This window comes from Hyalella azteca, unplaced genomic scaffold (genome assembly GCF_000764305.2).
Source record: "Hyalella azteca isolate HAZT.00-mixed unplaced genomic scaffold, Hazt_2.0.2 contig9912, whole genome shotgun sequence".
Taxonomy (NCBI): Eukaryota; Metazoa; Arthropoda; class Malacostraca; order Amphipoda; family Hyalellidae; genus Hyalella; species Hyalella azteca.
Window position 1 is genome coordinate 25,448 of NW_025939968.1, and position 15,513 is coordinate 40,960.

Consider the following 15,513-nt stretch of genomic DNA (forward strand, 5'->3'; position numbering starts at 1 on the left):
GGTAGACTGTTTTTCACTGGCAATACTGGACACATGTATTGGTAAAGCCAATAACTAAGATATATGTCTGAAACAAACACAGAAGAAACACACACATTATTGATAACAAAACAAAATTTAAACCACTCCTTCTAAGGGAGAAAACCAGAGGATATTAGGAGGCATGACCTAGAAGTAAGAAAATACACTATGATACAGTACAGCTAATGTTCTGTGACCCTCTTCAACGGTCACCAATTTTACGTGACACAATGACAGAACATACCCCTGCAGAGCTGCACGCAACTTTTCTCCTTGCTATCTGTCAGGTAACTGAAGATATACAAGTTTGAACCTATCGCCCGTACAGCAATCGGGCCAAATCGGCAATTGTGGCCAATGTGTTAAAATAGTCTCTGCTTTGCCAATTGCCACTATGCATCAAACTGCATTAACACATGTTCAGCTTACAGTAAAGACAAATGTTATTGTTGCCGTTAGACTGTTTAAGGGTAAAATTGGAGATTCGAGGTAACATGTGCATGGACTATGTAAATAAATGTGCACCTCATAAATGGCTTTTCATGGTCCAGATATGAAACTCATGGGCCCACGGCTCTAAAAATGGAATCACGGCTCAAAAAAAATGGAATCATGGCTGGCAAATCCATAAAACCATGGCTTGAAAAACTCTATTGTGGCTTGCAAAGTTGAAATATTCAATGCCTGCATGCTGCTTCTGCGTCAGTAACATGATTGACATCCTCATAAGTCATAAGCAACCAAGGCATTTACAGGCTGGCTGCCTGGCATATATGCCAATCACTGCCAAGTGCCAATTGCTGATGTGTTGCTGCCAAGCAGCTGTAGGCGTTTCTCTGACTGAATATATTTGCATTCTTATTTGGATTGTGGACAAGAGACTGGCTTTTACAGTGAAAGTGAGGTTCCTGTGGTAATATCTCTATTCTCTAATCTAATCTCTATGAGTGCATTATTTATGATCTTATTCTGATTCTCAACTGCTAACATTTAATGATTGTTTTTCTTCTTCCCACAGCTAATTTTATGTATAATTTTTAAAATGATTTTGAACCATTTGAAAATAATTTTACTGAGCTGCTTGATTGTTGTCAAATGTTTGGATGTTGACCCAGCTAAAACAAAAGTTTTTGGACTAGGCTTGCATCCTGAAAAAGCTGTATATCCAGTGAGATATTTTTTCATTGAAGCTTATGATTCTGCTGGTATAAGGTAAATTATTTTCTAAACAGTTACTCAGATTTACATTTTTTTAATTTTACATTTTACTTAGGTTTTCTGGAACAAGAAATATGTAAAACTTGAAGTTTATAAAATAATATAAAAATTTATTGTATTAATTGTTACATGTACATTATTGGATAGATTATAATATATACAATATATAATGTTTATTATAATATGTGCAATACAGTATATAAAGCATTTTTTAATATGCACAATTTATTAGTGAAATGCTTTGCATGTAACAAGATAAGTTATTTATTGGTGATGCACCAGTCTGTCTAAAGACTGCATAAGACAGCTGGAAAGTTATAAGCAACTACACCATGTTTAACTGAAAAGACTTCTAAGTAATAATAATATTCACTTTTTACAATGGAAACTAATAGCTTTTGAAACCCTAATGTTGCAAATAAAGTTGTGCTTCTCATCTAGCTCAACCCTTGTCTTTCATTGCTGTTTGTTTTGGTAGTTTGGACACTGTGATTTTGTAAATTTTCATGAATGCTTCTTTTTCCCTCTCTAGTTCAGGCATAGAAATAAAATGACAAATGTAAAGTTCCAAGAATCAGAAGCACAATTCAAGTGTAAAATTGTTATTTAAATTGTTGATAATTGCACCAGCTCAAGAATTTTGGCTGTCTCATCACTTTTGAGGAAGTGAGTGACTATTTACTGCACTTTAATTATTCAATTACCCCATTCATATTAGTGGTATTACACATGTGTCACCTATTTTGCTTATCTAGCATTTGCCAATTAATTTGGTTGATCTTGTTTCATGCTGTATTGGCACTTGGCAGTAATAAAATAACAATTTTACTCATGTCATTACCAAATTTGAAATTAGATTGATGCCAAACTACCAACAAAAAGCAGAAACATGTTTGTACCACATGCAGTAGACATGCAGGTGCACTAATAATTTGTGTTCTATCATCTTTTAACACCACACACTCAAGCCATGAAATATGTTAAACTCTCAATTCATAGATGTAATTTAATTATGTGAATATTTATATTTTAATTGTGTTTGAGTATGAAATTATTTTCTGAATGAAATGAGTTGATTGTCATTTGTCACACAGATTGAACCACTCAGTGGGTGAGAAGGCCTTCAGTGTGCAAGTAGAGGGCGATGTTGACTCGGGCACCTACTGTAGGGTTTGGGTGCAGGTTCTGGATAGATATGATGGCTCTTATATTGTCAGGTAAGCCTTTGTATTTATTAAGATCAATGCAGTCACAGTGAATTTACATTTAGTAGGCACTGCAAATACTGGGTGATTTTTTCCATTTGAATCCGAATACAAATAAATGTATGATGGTGACTTAATAATCTTACTAAGCTTTATTAACTTTATTTATGACTTCATTTTGATTTGTAAAAGTTACTTTCATTATTGATTGAAGTTGAATTTTTGGGGGTAACAACTCACCTATTTAATTTCACCTCTTTTCAAAACATTTTTGTATGCTTCTTAGAAAATAATTTATACTGCTGTGTAAAATATCATTTTATATGTCTTACTTCTTGAATATATGGACTATGGAAACTGCTTATAACTGAAAAATTTATGGATCTAAGTCTTTTGTTAATGTAATGAATAAACTTGTGACACTACTTACATTATTGCAGGTACCGGACATACCAGACATGCCACAACATGCGTATCAATGTTCTCTACCTAAGTCAACATGTCTCAGACTCACCCTATAAAATTTCTGGTAAATTCCTAAATACAATGGCATGAACCCAAGTTATAAAAATTATTAGCTTTAATAACTTAATAATGAGCTGATTGACAACCTCTGCATCTGAGTGGGGGAAATGTTGTCTCTTTAGAGTACCTTGCAGCCTTTTTTAGGTTAGCATTCCATCTTATATTGTGTCTACCTTATTTCCTTTATTACAGTTCACATACCGGTACTTTGAATTGAGAGTGAAGTTAATTCTGCATAAATGATAAAATGCTATAGTTTTACTTTCTTAGTGTTCCTTTTGATGTCAGTTCTTTTCTTCATTACTTAAATTTCACTAGGTGGTAGTTTTCCACTAAAAATGCATTTTTAATTTCAAGTTAACTATGTTTTATATTGTTACTACCATGTGTCTCTAGCAGATGAGACACACTCGTTGTCTGCTTGTAATTTAGAAGATAACTATAAGGGTGAAAGGTTAAGAAAGAATTGGTCCAAAAAATTAGTCAAGAGATCCTGTACAAAATATAATATAACACAAGTGACTGAAATAAACAAAACACAATCTCTATGGGTAGTAATGACTAATAAAAATAATGTAGTAATGGTGATTGATGAGAATGTACTAAAAATTAGAGCATGGGCAGGTGGAGGTGGTACTTGCACCAGTTAACTGCAAAGCCTAACTAAATTAATTTACTAAAATTAACTGATAATATAGGTACTTGATAAGGCTTTGGAACATGAGTAATATTTTAAGGTGACTTGACCACTAATGGGCTATCATGCCACTTGAGCTGATAACATGCTTGAAGCATTAATTAATGGAACCGTAATCAGACGTCATAGGTAATGAAACTATACTATTGAATGAGCTGAAATCCAAACTATATAACACTGAAGTTAATGACTGCAAATAGTTATTTCTAAAGAAATCTTATAATTTGATTTAAAAAATGTTAGAGAATCATGGTGGAACTTGGGAAAAAACATCACAAAATGTAAACAGAATATACCTAAAACAGACTTGAATGAACACGCATATCACAAGCATAGAACAAAAATGCACAAATCAATAAAGTTGCAATGGCAGAGAGTGAAATGAAGAACCAATAGCCTCTATTGAAATACTGTGGAATCAAGCTACAAACATCTTTGAATTTAAGGGACAACATTATCGGTCAACTCACTTAGGCAATGGTCTTGCTTGATAGGAAATTTTCTTCAAAATTAGCAACTCAAACAATTTACACAGTTTCAGATATCATATATACATTGGTACTGGAATATAATTTAGTGCTGGAATTAGATAAGGAAAAGCATTGCATAGTTAATACCTAACTAATAATGGGTTAAAATCAGGTAAATGGGTGAAGGCATTGAAATATGTGCTATATCCCCTGCTAGCTAAATTACGCCTCCCTGTAAAAATATACCTACCTAATATTTTCTTCTTTTCTTCTAGCCTTTGTTTATTAAGGTGTTATGTCTGATGTTAAATTAATGAGAACAGGTCTCTTGTATTATGTACATCACTATAATTTCAAGCAATGTTTTTCAGACTTTTTATGCTGGTAAATGTGTCATGGGATTTTCTATTTCATATATAAAACTTACACATGCAAAAAATGACTAACTTCTCATGATGTTGTTGGATTAATATTTTTCAATGAAATTATTGTGCGTTTTAATTGTATATTGCATTCCACCCTGGACAGAGCCAGTGTATCCAGAGAGCTGCTACTGCCCTGAAGGGACCCTGGAGGAGTGGCTGACAGTGGCAGGTTGTCCAGCATCTGTGCCGCAGGTGGAGGAAGACCTCGCACCCTTCCCTGCCGTGCACTTCAGTGAAGTGCTCAGAGAGGCCAAGGACCGATACTACAGACCTGCAGCTCGCAGCTTCTGTCATTATGTAGTTAAGACAAATGAGGTACATGTTGGCTGTTCCAAGTCTAACTATTCCCCAAAAACATTAAGTTAAGCACGCTAGCATTGATTCAGACTACACTGCTGCCCAGCTGGGATGTGACATGTGAGCACTGTTCTAGTTTTGTATTAGCCTGACGGTTGCCGGAATAGATTACGTTGAAAATTTGAGAATCCTGTTAACCCGAATTCCATCATTCAAATCCTTTTGACTATAATAAACCCAATGTAAGCTAATTGAAGAAAGACACGCTTATGCCATATTTTATATAGATGAAATGAAATTTCAGTTTCATTTCAAAATTTAGATATAAAGTTATGCAAATTCTTAGTCCAATCCTCTCCTTGCAGTTTTGCAATGCTTCAACTGTTCTCCCTTCATGAATAAATTTCAGTTGGATACACGCCCCAAACAACCCTTTATATTGGAGGTGCCAGGACTCAAACACACTAACAATCATTGATAAATATTTAGCTTTAAATTACACGAATTAACTTGTTTAAGGTTCCTGAAATGTTTGCACTTGCATCAGATATACCGCCACTGTTATGGCCAGCACGTCGACTTCAAGATGTTCATGGACAACATGCTGCTATCTATGGCGCGCAAGATGGTCCTGCCTGACACCGAGTTCATCATCAACCTTGGCGATTGGCCACTGGTCGAGAAAAAGGTATGATTTCTCTTTTTACGTGGAAGTAGTTGAGATAAATGTTTTTTAATTATTAGTCAGTCAAAGTTTTTTCAGAGAATGTGTTCATTTGAAATAGTCAAGTCAATGTGGCAATGTGGAGTTTCTGCGATGAATTACCATAATGAGGCATAAGCACTTGAATGTCCGAGAAGTACCTCCTAGTGTTTGCTCAGAGTCATAACTAGGTCATTGATCACTAGCACGTTAGCACGGGCTCTGTAGTTCTACTGTCCCTAATCCCATCAGCACCAATAAAGTTCATGAATTCTAATTGAAATCTCTTTCACGTTTTTCATGGAACATAAAACTTCCATTGGACTATCGTTTCAAAGCATAAAAAAACTAATTTGTCATTTTAAATGGGAATTGTAAGTATCAATTTAAAAATAAAATGAAAATTTTTATGGTCCAACCCTTTCCTCGCACTAAAAAAGTCCTAATTTCCAGGTGTATGAATGTATTTTCCCGATACAACAAATATCCTGTATACGCGCCCCTGAATCCCCTATATATTGCGGCGTCAGGATTCAAACACATGCACAAATTTAAAATATAATATCTATGAAAAGATCAAATTTTGTTGGTGATTGTAATGTTCAAGTATTATTAATGTATGAAATGCTTATAATGCTCAGTAAGTTTCTTATTCTAATCTGATTATATGCAATGATGATATCCATTGAAATTAATTCAACATAACTAAACTCGCTCATTGTGTGCAGCAGTTGCCGCCTATACCCGTGTTCTCGTGGTGCGGGTCAGACGACACGGCCGACATCGTGTTGCCAACTTATGACATTACCGAGACCACGCTAGAGATGATGGGCAGGTCAGCCAGTGTACATCTAGTCAACACAATGGATATCTAGAGTTAAACTCAACTATACCATAGCCGCGCTTTGCGTTTGTTAGCGATAAATGTACTGGCAGTTCATGTTTGGATTATTTCAGTTCATTTACAGGGCTAAGATCTCTAGGCATATTCAACACCGGCGTGATCCATCAATGTATTTAATCTCGAGTGTAAACGCCGTTTGCCACTCATTTATTGGGAATCATAGTGAATATTCGCTACAGGCGACATGCTGGTTCATCAAATAATACTTGAAACGGTTCACTACAATAGTTAATCATTCAGCATCCCAATCTCGAGTTTGAATCTTGTAGCTTCATCGATAAAACAATGGGCTTATAATGATCTCCACTATCCATGCAGACATCAAAAACAACCTTTTTGTCTTATAAATTTCTTGCGTTAACGAATGATTTATTAATTTATTTACTAATGTGTGTCATACAGAAGATATAGTCAACTAAATTCAAACCCTTTAAAACAATCTAGCTGGACAGATTTTACCGAGTCTAATAGGGCAAAGGAATATTCACAATATTTTGGTGAGGTATGATATTGCAACAAATACACACTATTTGACCCAATGCAATATCAGACCTCACCAAAATATACAACATAGCAATAAACAAAAACATCATCCCACACCCATGGAAACTAGCCAAGATCATACCCATACCCAAACCCAACAAAGACACATCCATAGGCTCTTCCTACAGACCAATATCACTCCTCAGTCCCATATCCAAAACATTAGAAAAAATCATACTCAACATCATTCAACCTCTCATTCCACAAATAGCTCACCAACATGGTTTCAAGGGAAATCACTCCACAGTTACAGCCCTACACTCACTTACCCAACACATTACCCGCGGATTCAATCAGAAACAACCACCTTCACGAACCATCACAATAGAAGCACTAGCACAACTCCGTACAAACAAGTCCCCCCTACTACACCAATACCTACACAAGATAGATCCAGCCACACATCCGTCCCCTCTTTGTCCACTCTGTCTCAGACATGATCACAACACCTGCCACCTGTTTGGCTGCTCGGAACTGGTCACGCCCTTGTCGCCCCTGGTTTTGTGGGACTCTCCCATCGAGGCGGCGGGGCTGTTAGCGCGCTGGGGAGAGAGGTTGGGCTGGCCACAGGAATGGGTGTAGGCCCCGTCCCGCACTTGTCGCGGGACGGGGAGGGCGAATAACAACAACAATATTCACAATATATGGAAATAATGCTCTTACTCCGTTACAATAAAATTTTACTGAAACAAGTGAATCACTTAACAAGAATTGAATCTATTAACATTTTCTTTGGTGAACATCCTAATAAACTTATAAGGTGGATTTATACTTCAGCTGCGATGACAAGCACCTCGACAAAAACGGGTTCTCAAGGCCCTGTAGAAGCTTATTTTTATTCTTGGGCACATGGGATGGGGCTGCTTTTGTAGCTGAGGCTTTGGCCCAAGTTATTGTACTCGTTCTTTTCATATGCAGAGTGACGCTGGATATGTTATCGGTGCAGAGCAACAACGCGGTGCCCTGGAGCAAGAAGAAACCCATTGCCTTCTGGCGCGGTCGCGATTCTCGTCAGGAGCGTCTTGACTTGATAAGTCTTGCTCGGGATCACCCTGACCTCTTCAACGTCTCCCTTACTAACTTCTTTTTCTTTCGCGACCAGGAGGAACAGTATGGGCCGAAACAAAAACATGTTTCATTTTTTGAATTTTTCAATGTAAGTAATAAATGTATTTTTATCATTTTGTTCTTCAAGTTGTTTAAATTACATTAGCTACTTTTTAAATCCTGCTGATGGAATGACAAGATATTGTTTTAGAGCAGTCAATTGTACGGTTATTGCAGTCAAACTGATCCTAAAAAATTAGAGGATGGCTTTTCAACATCGCTTCTGCGGTCACTTAACGTGTTTGTGATACCGTACGTTTCCTACAATTATTTATCTATGTTATGTAATGGATGGACTGATGAATTTAACATTAATCATTGAATTGTTTCAGTACAAGTACCAGATAAACATAGACGGCACGGTGGCAGCCTACAGGCTGGGCTACCTCTTGGGCGGTACTGGTGTCGTCCTGAAGCAAGACTCTTCTTATTACGAGCACTTCTACAAGCAGCTGAAGCCCAACGTCCATTACTTGCCCTTCAAGAGAGATCTCTCAGATCTTGTCCAAAAGGTGTCATGGGAAGAATAATTTGGAACGTGTCTCAAAGTTAAATCTTACTTTCTGTTGGTATGAATAGTGAGTATAAACATTCACTGTCGTCCATATTGTTTCTCTATTTCTAAATTTTAGCCTCGTTGCGCTGGGTTTTAACGGAGATTTGAAGAGAAGTAAGCGGAGTGGGAGACTTGTTAGTTTCAGAGAAAGACTTATTTGCTGTACATGTGCAGATCTGTAGTGAAGGGAGTAGGAGACCTATTTGTTTCAGAGAGAGACTCAATTACTGTGCATGTACAGATTTGTAGTGAAGGGAGTAGGAGACTAATTTGTTTCAGAGAGACTCCTTTGCTGTACATGTGCAAATTTGTAGTGAAGGGAGTAGGAGAACTAATTGTTTCAGTAGGAGACTCATTTGCTGTACATGTGCAGATTTGTAGTGAAGGGAGTAGGAGAACCAATTGTTTCAGTAGGAGACTCATTTGCTGTACATGTGCAGATTTGTAGTGAAGGGAGTAGGAGAACTAATTGTTTCATTGGGAGACTCATTTGCTGTTCATGTGCAGATTGAATGGGCTCGTGCCAACGACGACGCCGTGCTTGCAATGAGCAAAGCTGGTCGGCAGTTTGTGCTTGAGAACCTCATGCCTAAGGACATCTTCTGCTACCATGCTGTATTGCTTCAGGTCAAAATATGTTCCTCACATTCGATAGGATTGTTAGTATTTTTATTCAATAAAATTTCTGTTTCTTGGATGGTATTTTGCATGCTTGAGACTCCTGTCAATATAGATCGCAATGCATTTGAAATTAAAATTTAATCTCACTTTACACCGATAATTCTGTAATATTTATATATTTGTATCTAAGCTATTAAATATATTGACCAGCTCTATCGTTAGTTCAAAAATTCTAGAACACAGATACCATCATTTACTGAAGCGGAAATTCAAAAAGTTCATATTTAATCCTAAATTGACAAATAAAATGTGAGTAAGATAAAACCTATATTATCTATTTACAATTTGAGGATATGTTTATTTTTTTGTGGCATATTCTTCGCCTTTAAATTTATGGTTTATCTGGTATTTAAGCAATCTAATGGCATTAATATATTTGTTTTGTTAATCCGTGTTGTATCTGGCTAATAATTGAGTTCTTAAATAAAAAAAAACTAACGTACTACCATACTATCACGTATAGCGCTGACTCGGCAAAGGCCTGGATCCAGTCGGCTGATTTCGTTTATGGGGCGTGCCATTAACGCTGCAGTAGGCGATATTACTCGTGTATTCATAATTGAGTGACTCGCCCACAGAAGTGGTCGCAGCGCTTGACGGAGAAGGTTGTCATTCGGCCAGGCATGGACCACGTGGCGCGAGAGGACAACGAGAAGCGCTTCGGCAGTTGTCAGTGTCACAGACTGTTGGGTCACGATGAGCTATGATCCCACGATGAGCTCGGATGCTCGTTATGAACAAACCAAAGTAAATCGATTCATCTCGAGGAACTTACCATAATTAACATTTTTTAACATACCTTTAACTATATATTGGTGTCTCGTTAGATTGCGCCTTACCAATTTAAATACACGAAACTCCATACTAGCAACAACGAACTAGTTTATTTTTAGTTTCTTTAGTATGTCTTTTATTTCTTGGTTCATTCATGTATAATTTTATTAGATATTTAATACTATATTTTAATATTGCTGATCAGGGTAAGCTTTATCTACGTAATTTATTCAGTTCATTTGGATAATTTTACTTAGTTCTGGTGTTGAGTCTATGAGAGACAGAATTGATGCCACTAAAATAATTTTTTTATGTCCGATTTAGGTTATGATTTTATGTCTTGAACATTTTACTGAGAATCTAAAGCAATAAAAAGGCCAAGTAAATTCGCCATATCTTCATTGTTTCATTAAGAAACGTTTTTATTAAAGATATGGTGGATTTATGTGGCATTTTCATTGCTCTTAAATTCTCTTTGAACTTGCAATTTAAGTAGATTGATAATACAAGTATTTTTATACGATATAACATGTTGACATTGTATTTTGTATTGTTATCATTACTCAAATATTAAGTACAAAACCTTGGTCATACGAACTGCGCATTTTCAATCAGAAACTTACATCATTATTACTTAGGCTTTAACAACGTGGTGCTTCCAATTTTCTTGTGATGTGAATCATTAACCTCTTGAATCCTAATGTTAATGTTGTGAGGTAGATCTGAATAGCTCCTATATCCACCTGATGTGTTTTACTGCGGTTTTTGTGCCCGATTCTGAAATAAAAGAGATCAGATATCCCAATAAATTTTCATTTTACTAGTGAGTGACACATGTATTTGACACATTGAACTTATGAAACTATAGGATATATACCGGGTACGTCGTTTCCATTTATGTAGCCGCAATATTTTATTTTCTTGGTCCATTCAAATGTTTGAATCTCCTTATTTCTTATGCTGTTATATTCAAGATTTTTCAGTATATATTGATACTAACAGATAGCTTTTTTTGTGACATATTGTTGAGTCTATAGTGAAAAAACTCATTAAACTTGAGTACGCCTGCCGGATAGATATTGTAAGTACCGTACGGTAAAGCTTAAGCGAGGCCTGGAGGCTGGTTGACAAAATTACAAAATTGACTGGCGTTATTGCGCATCTTTCTTTTGTAGTGACGGGAGGTAGAATCGGTAGAAACAAGAGAATTTATATAATCGGTTAATTTTTAATGTCCTTATCTTCTTAATATTTCAATCAATTTGTTATGTATGATAACGCTGGTATGTATGATACTTACAATGTTCTCCTTTGCCACTATGACAGGAGCCATCATGTGACAGTTTCATTTCTGCTTGCAAGCTGATTAATTATGCTTGTATATCTCACTGAGGTTGTCTCGTGAGATATACTGTAGTGTTACACATTTTACGAGTTTTATTTTCTAATAAAATTATAACTTTCTCGCTACCTTGGCAATACCGTTGTAGAAGTTAACGTCGCTTTCACAATTTCCTCGATAGTCTTCTTCAGGTTGACAAAATTGCGACGTGTGTCTGTGCTCGTCAGAAGTGTTATGGGATTTTGCGCTTATAGGGGGATTGTTCCTGAGCGCCCCACCGCTGAGCTCGCGGTGTCTGACTGCAGGTCTCAGTTGTGGGGTTGTTATTTGTAGTTAGAATTTCTTACATTTGCCTTCTCTGTCTCTCTCGCACGGGAGGCCGTGTAAGCTACCTCTTGTTCGAGTGTCTTAGTTTCTGTTGCTTTTCACTTGTCACTTCGTCTCTTTTAGATGCCAACGCTGCTTCCTTCAAGCCAGCTTCAGCGGGCCGGACATCTGAGACCTTCCGCCCCTTGTGGGTGATGATTAATTTGGGATTTTTGAATAACTGAGACCTTCCGCCTCGCTGGCGATGTTATACAGGGTGTCCCAAAAAAAAAAAACGATACCCAAATTTGAATGGCTGTAACTCGAAAAGTAATAGAGTTAAAAAAATTTGAAAAGTCAGAATTTGTTCCCTATGTTTTTCTCCACCTCTTCACCAAAAATCTGACAGATCGATGTAGCCATAAGCGTTTGATAGAACTTTCAGTGACATGTGCTAAAATCGTGCTTGCGCAAAGTTTTAGTAAGATCATTTTGCATAATCATTACGTTGTCTTGACATGTTTTCTTTTCGTTGTTTTACTTTTTAGCGCATTTTCTCATTTATGAAAAAATGCACTATTGTGCTCGCCATGTCCGTCTGTCCGTCCGTCCTTCTGCCCGTCTGTCTGTCCGTCCGTGACTTCATGTTTTCGTCAACGAGACAATGCGCTCTCTGTCACTCACTGCAGTGAGTACTGAGTTGCATTTTTTGTATCTTTGGTGACACAAAAACATGGCAATCTTTGGTGAGAGACAATCTTTGGTTTTGAAATTCTCTCTCACCAAAGATTGCCATGATTGTCTCACCAAATATTGCCATGATTGTGTCTCACCAAAGATTGTCATTATTGCCTCTCACCAAAGATTGTCATGATTGCCTCTCACCAAAGATTGCCATGTTTTTGTCTCACCAAAGATACAAAAAATGGATCTCAGTACTCACTGCAGTGAGTGACAGAGAGCGCATTTTCTCACCGACGAAAACAAAGTCACGGACGGACAGACAGACAGACGGTCGGACGGACAGACGGACATAGCGAGCACAATAGTGTATTTTTTTCATAAATGAGAAAATGCGCTAAAAATCAAACAGCGAAAATAAAACATGTCAAGACAACGTAATGAGTACTCAAAATGATCTTACTAAAACTTTGCGCAAGCACGATTTTAGCACATGTCACTGAAAGTTCTATCCAACGCTTATGGCTACATTGATCTGTCTGATTTTTGGTGGAGAGATGCAGAAAAACACAGGGAACAAATCCTGACCTTCCAACATTTTTAAACTCTATTACTTTTCGAGTTACAGCCATTCAAAGTTGGGTATCGTTTTTTTTGGGACACCCTGTATTATGACCTCCGGTGCGAAATAGCTTAATACTAATTGAAGCGCTCGCTAATCATTCTACCTACACTACTACTACTACTACTACTTCTCGTTAATCATTGGTGAATTTCAATTCCTGATAATTTGTTCAAAATTTGCAATGACAAGTCATTGACGTCAAGCGCGCAATGATATCACGTATCATAGTGTAGTCATTTCGGTGAAAATATAGTCCAAACTTACTTGTTCCCTCATATTTAATTTCTATTATCACCGTTGCTGAATATTATGCCACGAAAGTTTTGATTTCTAAATTATGCACTAAATACAATTTCCTTAATTAAAATCCGGATGAATTTGCCCGCCGTATTTGACATTGGCATGCTGTATTACTGCTTGCATTGCAACCTGTGCAGCCGACCTAATCAAGGTAGAGGTTTTGATTAGACTTACTTGACCGATTCCGGTTCGAGCTTCGGTCGACTACGGACGTGTGTATGTGATAGAGTGAGTACATTTTTGAATCGGTGAATAAATAGAAAAAAGCTGTTAGAGTGTTAGGTACCAATTAAACCCAGTTTAGGCAAGGGGCTTTATGGACTAGCTTCCAGTGCTCCTATAAGAATAAATTAGAAAGAAAGAAAGAACCTGTGCAGCCGCAGCCTTTACTCTTGGACCCTCATTCTCCCATCTCCTACAAAGCTACGGTACAAATTCCAATTATCTGCGCATCAGGCAACAAAGCAACCTAAAGTGCCAGCTGCCAGGCAGGTAGCTAAGAATCGAATTTATTTTCACGTCCATGTTAATGAATAATGATGTTATAGCTGTGACTGTGAGCCTGTGACAAGTGGTAGCCTAATTTATTTACAGCACTTTTTTTAACAAGCCATCACTCATAACCACGACAATCATGCACTTCATCTTCATGATGATGAATATTGATGATGATTTTGTGTCCTGTAAATTGAGTTTAGACTGTAGCTTTAAAATTAAACTTATAGGTAATGAAAGATGATAATAAGCTCAAAATTACTATTCAAAATTTACAACAGTTGTTAGCCTACTTTTTTTCCATCTGACTTTATCAAATTTATGTTTCATTTATATAGGATCAATAGAAAGAATATATTTACACAGAACTGAACCAAATCTTTCTGGCATAACCAAATTTGCTTTGTAGTCTGAAGTCTGAACTTCAAAGAGTGAAGCCATTATCATTATGCAATTTGTGTGGTTATTGAATAGTGAACTATTTAAATTGTAGTTTGTACTTTGTAGTTTGTACCAATATTATATGGATTTTAATGACAAGTGGCTGCTGTCAATGTTTGTGTTAAATTGTGCAGATGCAGTTTCTACTGAGTCCTATACATAGTGACAAACCAGAGATTTTTTAGAATCAATTCATTTTTAATTTCCTCATTTACTCAAGACCTAAACCAATTTCTTATGTAAGGTAATGCTGGTATCCATGATACTTTACTGGTCTACTTATAGGACTCAAAAATGAACTTGAGGGAGAGTCTAAAAAACTCTCTGCTTTGCCACTATGGTCCTATATATTAGACGCCCGGACGCATAGTGGCAAAGCAGAGAGTTTTTTAGACTCTCCCACAAATTTGATTTTGATTACTATAAGTAGACCAGTAAACTTGAGTAAAGTATCATGGATACCAGCATTATCATACATAAGAAATTGGTTTAAATATTGAGTAATTGAGGAAATTAAAAATGCACTGATTCTAAAAAATCTCTGGTTTGCCACTATGCCCGGACGGTAATAGACCTAGTCACCTAGCCTATTTGGATTATCAGGCAGAAGTTTCCTAAAATTGCGACAAAATGATTGTTTCATGGGCAATTTTTAAAAATTGCAGATGGAAATAGGCCATTATTCATATTTTTATGGAAAAATTGACTTAAAATCTATAGGAATGGATGAAATGAGTGAGCTTTCCTAGGCATTTTTTCCAATTCATAGGTAATTTCAATAATTATCTGTTTTGGGATAATAGAAATTGAATATGAAATTTTCGTCCTTGCAAATCATATATTCTGGCTGTAAATTGTTGAATTTTTGATAAATTTGAAATTTCACAGTGCAATTGTGCAGTTTAATTAACAATTAGATTTAGATACAAGATAATTTATCAAGCCAAAATTTCCTGGCTTCAACAATGGCTGGGAATCTTTTGTCATGGCCCAAATCAAGCATGGAAAACATCTGCCTTTAGGGCGAACTAGAGGTTTCCCGCCATTTCTGAAACCGCGAGATTTCTGTCAGATGAATTACCTCCTATCCAAATGTTAACAAAAGTGCACGATCAAGCCGCGAGATTCCAAATGTATTGAAAATTCGTCATGTTGAAGCCGCGAGATTTCAGAAACAAATAGAAAAATTCCAATCCT

At 36.6% G+C, this 15,513-nt stretch overlaps 1 protein-coding gene across 4 annotated transcripts; it reads left to right on the forward strand.

Annotated features, from left to right (window-relative positions):
• Nucleotides 1–1,044: 1,044 nt before the first annotated feature.
• Nucleotides 1,045–11,605, forward strand: LOC108680124 (protein O-glucosyltransferase 2). Of its 4 annotated transcripts, none has more exons than XM_018168889.2 (11): nucleotides 1,045–1,233; nucleotides 2,334–2,456; nucleotides 2,885–2,973; nucleotides 4,665–4,876; nucleotides 5,406–5,546; nucleotides 6,290–6,396; nucleotides 7,443–7,562; nucleotides 7,927–8,164; nucleotides 8,448–8,627; nucleotides 9,179–9,298; nucleotides 9,931–11,605. In XM_018168889.2, the coding sequence occupies exons 1-11, from the start codon at nucleotides 1,064–1,066 to the stop codon at nucleotides 10,057–10,059; spliced, it is 1,629 nt and encodes a 542-aa protein (XP_018024378.1). In that variant the 5' UTR covers nucleotides 1,045–1,063; the 3' UTR covers nucleotides 10,060–11,605. The 4 variants fall into 4 exon arrangements, with proteins under 4 accessions (XP_018024378.1, XP_018024379.1, XP_018024381.1 ...); XM_018168890.2 differs by having other exon boundaries at nucleotides 6,293–6,396; XM_018168892.2 differs by lacking the exon at nucleotides 7,443–7,562.
• The last annotated feature ends 3,908 nt before the right edge of the window (nucleotides 11,606–15,513 follow it).